Here is a 4,151-nt window from a genome sequence, read left to right on the forward strand (position 1 = left end):
TTGTTATATTTTAGTCAGATTCATAAACTAATCAATAATAAAATTAACAAAAATAATATCAATGAATCAACTATTAAAAATTAATATAGAATATCAGAATAATTGAAAAAAATTTACTTATTAACTGTTGTTATAGCGACAAAATCGAGTAGTACAAGCAGATAAATTGTGCAATGCAGGCAGCAACACCCATGAACGACGAGTAATAACAACCACGCAAAATTCGAGCATTCACTGACGGAAGGAAGCACGGCAAACGAGCAGCTAAGGCGAGTATAAATGGAAGATTAAGGTGATTTTCGCGAGCAAACAAGGCATTGGATGCAGTGATGGTGGATGACGACGGCACGTTACAGGAACTTGAAACATACGGCTCGAGACCTTGAGCACTCACCGGCAGAGGCACGGCGAGACACGAGCAGTTAAGCACAGACGAAAGAGAGCGACAATACAGAAGATCCGGCATGAGGCTTGGCGATGACGGCGACGTGCATTGACGGTGAATGGAGGTGGGCCAAGCTGCTGAGGTGAGTTTGTTCTGATGGTGTAGCGGTGTCTGAGAATGAGTAGTGAGTTTCTAATCGTTTGTGAGAGACTTAGAATAAAAGATTAGAGTGTAATAGGAGTGCTTCAGAATTAGTGAAAGATTGAGTTAAATATCAATAAAATATAATGTTATTTTTTCAATATAAAAATAAATGAAAGAATCAACTTAATTAATACCTTAAAAATTTAAAATATAAATTAAATTGATTTAAAAGTAAAAAAAATAAATTAAATTAAAAATCGAATTTTAAAAACTATTTTGAGTATGAACTCAATAGCTAAGTTTTGTCATTTTCAACTCTACAAGTACCACAAGTACGACAAATGCCGTAGCCACGCACTGATGCACACATGGAACTCTTCACCGACGTTGAACTACTACAGAATAATTATCCTATCAACCAAACATCTTTTATCACATTCTTTTAGCCAATATCCAAACGTGCCCTAAGTTGTTGCTACTTACTTGGCTATACATCTCCTCATATACATTGTCGTACGTTAGTATGGCGGTGCCGGTAGGGTTATTACTGTCATTCCAGGTTGAAAATATAATATATGATCACCATAAAAAAAATTAAAGAAATGAAGATAGATTGATTGAGACATCTTAGGTGGAGCGCAGGGATATTTGTCAGTGAGACACAATTCCTTCTCTTCTAGACTTTTACTCCTTCCTTCACATTCCAAAATACAATAAAATACAATACAAATTCATCACCACACTCCCGAAATATAACCTTCTCTTTTTCAAAATGCAAGACTCACCTTCCACCGCCCCCGCTGGTGGCAGGTTTTTCGGCGGAGGAGTCGGAGACAGGAGGCTCAGGCCTCACAACCAGCACCAGGAACCGTTGAAGTGCCCTCGGTGTGATTCGCTCAACACTAAGTTCTGCTATTACAACAACTACAACCTCTCTCAGCCGCGCCACTTCTGCAAGAACTGTCGCCGCTACTGGACCAACGGCGGCGTCCTCCGTAACGTCCCCGTCGGCGGAGGTTGTCGGAAATCCAAATCCAAGCGCTCCAACGCGAAGTCCAAGAAAAGCAACAACAACAACTGCTCCTCCTCTTTGGAAGCCGCTCCGGAAACAACAACACCGCAACCGCAATTGCCGGAGGGAAATTTGAACTCGAACTCGAACTCGAACTCTGGCAGCGAAAGCTCCAGCCTCACCGCCATCGCCACTAGCTCCGCCGCCACGGAGGCGGTGTCTGCAGCGACGTCAAACGCTGCGTTGAGCAAGAATCCGGTCCCCGACGAGAACGTGAATAGCTCTAACTTCACTGGTGGCGGTGGTTATTACGGTGGCTTCTCTGACATAGGAACATTCACGAGCCTTATGAGTTCAGCAAACGAAACGATGTCGTTTGGTTTTGAAAACAATGTTAACGTTCTCGATGCGACGTTGTTTCGTTTCGGTAATGATGATGGCGAGTGGCTGCAGCAGAAAGTTATCGGAAATGGAAGCGACGATCAGCGTAATAATAATAATAATAATCAGGAGTTTGCATCGGAGCCGTTGATGCTGGATCAGACGGGTCCTGTTGAGTTGTCGTCGCTGCAGAATGGGAAAGTTGGCAACGGAGGATGTGGACCGTTGGATTGGCATGCAGCTGGTGGTGATGGTTCGGATCATGATCATGATTTGTTTGATCTTACTAGCGCCGTTGATCAGAGTTACTGGACCCACACTCACTGGTCTGATCAAGATAACAATCCAAATCTCTTTCATCTTCCTTGAAATCCCTGAAGGAATAAGGAATTCCTCTTTTACCTTTTTTTTGTGGGAGTTTTAACTTTTTAACGTAGGGAAAGAGCAAAGAATATTGGAAACTGAATTCAAAGTGTGGAAAACAAGTTAGGATGGTATAACTAGGTGATGTAATTTTTTGGTTTCTTTTTTTACTTTTAATAGGAGGTCAATTACTCAATTTGGTTTGGGCTTGACCTTAATTACTAAGGAGCTTGAGTAACTAACTTTATTATTTTGCTTGTTTTATGTTTTGATTGATATACATTGGTAAATTGTGTGTTCGGTTACCTTGATATTGTTGGAATGGGGTATAGTATATTATTGGAGTCTTCTTCTTTTGGTGAGTTTTGAAAATGAGATACTACTACTAGATTATTCATGCTGTTAGTTAGTATATGCCACGTCATGACATTTGTTGATATAATGAATGAAGATAATTATTTGTGGACATGGTTGCGCTTGTTAAGAATTAAGGCTAACAGTTGATCAATTAATGGGTGATGAAGTAGCTAGATTGGTAGTTTGGTACTGTTTGTTCAAATGAAAATGTGGTTTAAAGAGCTTGGAAATGTTACTTTCAACTACTTGTAGAAGCTGTGTATATAAGATAATTAATGTAAATAATTTTTTGTGTTTTGAAAATGTATGGAGTGATCTCAAAAATTTAGACTTGGCCACTTCATGAGTCCCGCTTATGGTTACGGGTTCAAATTCCATTCCCCAAAAGTGGTTAAGTTCAAATCATGACACGCGGAGCTGAGTCAGGACTCGGGAGGAGTTGAAGAGAGTCACCATGTGTAATGTAATGGTCCTGGTGGGTAAGGTGGATGATGATGATGATGACATAATGTCCCTTGAATGTGACATAGTGCCATGGATGATGATGGATCAGGACCATCATCGACAATGTTTGGGCCTCAGCCTCAGAGGCCAGAACCATACAATACTATACTGTCTGTGTAGACTTGTATGATCAAACTTGAAAGATTTGATTTAGCTATAATAGTAGTAAATCGAATAAAATATATTCGGTTTATTATATATATATGCTATAGAAGTATTGAAATAGTAAATCGAATTTAATTTAATTTACTACTTCTACAGTGTATATATAATTGATTCTATTTACTATTTATACAGGTTATTGACATTTGGATATTAACTTTAAAATTTATGTTTTGATACGTTACTTCTAATTTAAACTTGAATTTTTCAGAGTATGTTGTCAAAAGCATAAGTTTTACACTTAATTTCATAAATTAAATGATAATTTAATTGATATAATATTTTAATTATTTGTCAAATTAAATTATACATTATATAAATATAGTTGGTTATTTTATATTGTATAACTATTCGTTATTTCTGATTTTAAAAAAAATTCAAATTTTAACTCCTATGCTATTTTGGAAGGTTATATTCTATATTAATTTTTTTAACATCAAATAAAGTCTCGGTAATAATTTTTTAGATGCTAATGAATCAAAGAATGATTTTTAATAAATCTTTAGAAATCGTTTATTATTCCGTTTTAAATTCACAAGTTTGTAAAAATGTAGATTTTCTGAAATTTGAACTAAAACACAAAAATTGAATTTCTATGTTTATTAGTTTTGATTTTTTTGATATTTTATTTGAATTCAAATTGGAGATATTTTTTATTGACATTTATTTAAAATTAAATAAACAATTAAGTTAAAAGTAAGAAATGTTTCAATTTATTATATAGAATAAATGACCATTTGGACCCATGGAAGATGAAAATGCTGACATATGTACCCACACTAGATCGAAACTAAACTTATACCCACGCAAGATGCCACAAAAGTAGCCTGTCTTGGATCTGCA

General features: G+C 36.5%; 1 protein-coding gene across 1 annotated transcript; it reads left to right on the plus strand.

Annotated features, from left to right (window-relative positions):
• Positions 1-1,130: 1,130 nt before the first annotated feature.
• Positions 1,131-2,590, plus strand: LOC107624252 (dof zinc finger protein DOF5.4). The gene has a single exon (XM_016326736.3). The coding sequence runs from the start codon at positions 1,302-1,304 to the stop codon at positions 2,289-2,291; it is 990 nt and encodes a 329-aa protein (XP_016182222.1). The 5' UTR covers positions 1,131-1,301; the 3' UTR covers positions 2,292-2,590.
• Positions 2,591-4,151: the final 1,561 nt, after the last annotated feature.

The sequence above is a fragment of the Arachis ipaensis genome, chromosome B10 (genome assembly GCF_059453495.1).
Source record: "Arachis ipaensis isolate K30076 ecotype BB chromosome B10, ASM5945349v1, whole genome shotgun sequence".
Lineage (NCBI taxonomy): Eukaryota > Viridiplantae > Streptophyta > Magnoliopsida > Fabales > Fabaceae > Arachis > Arachis ipaensis.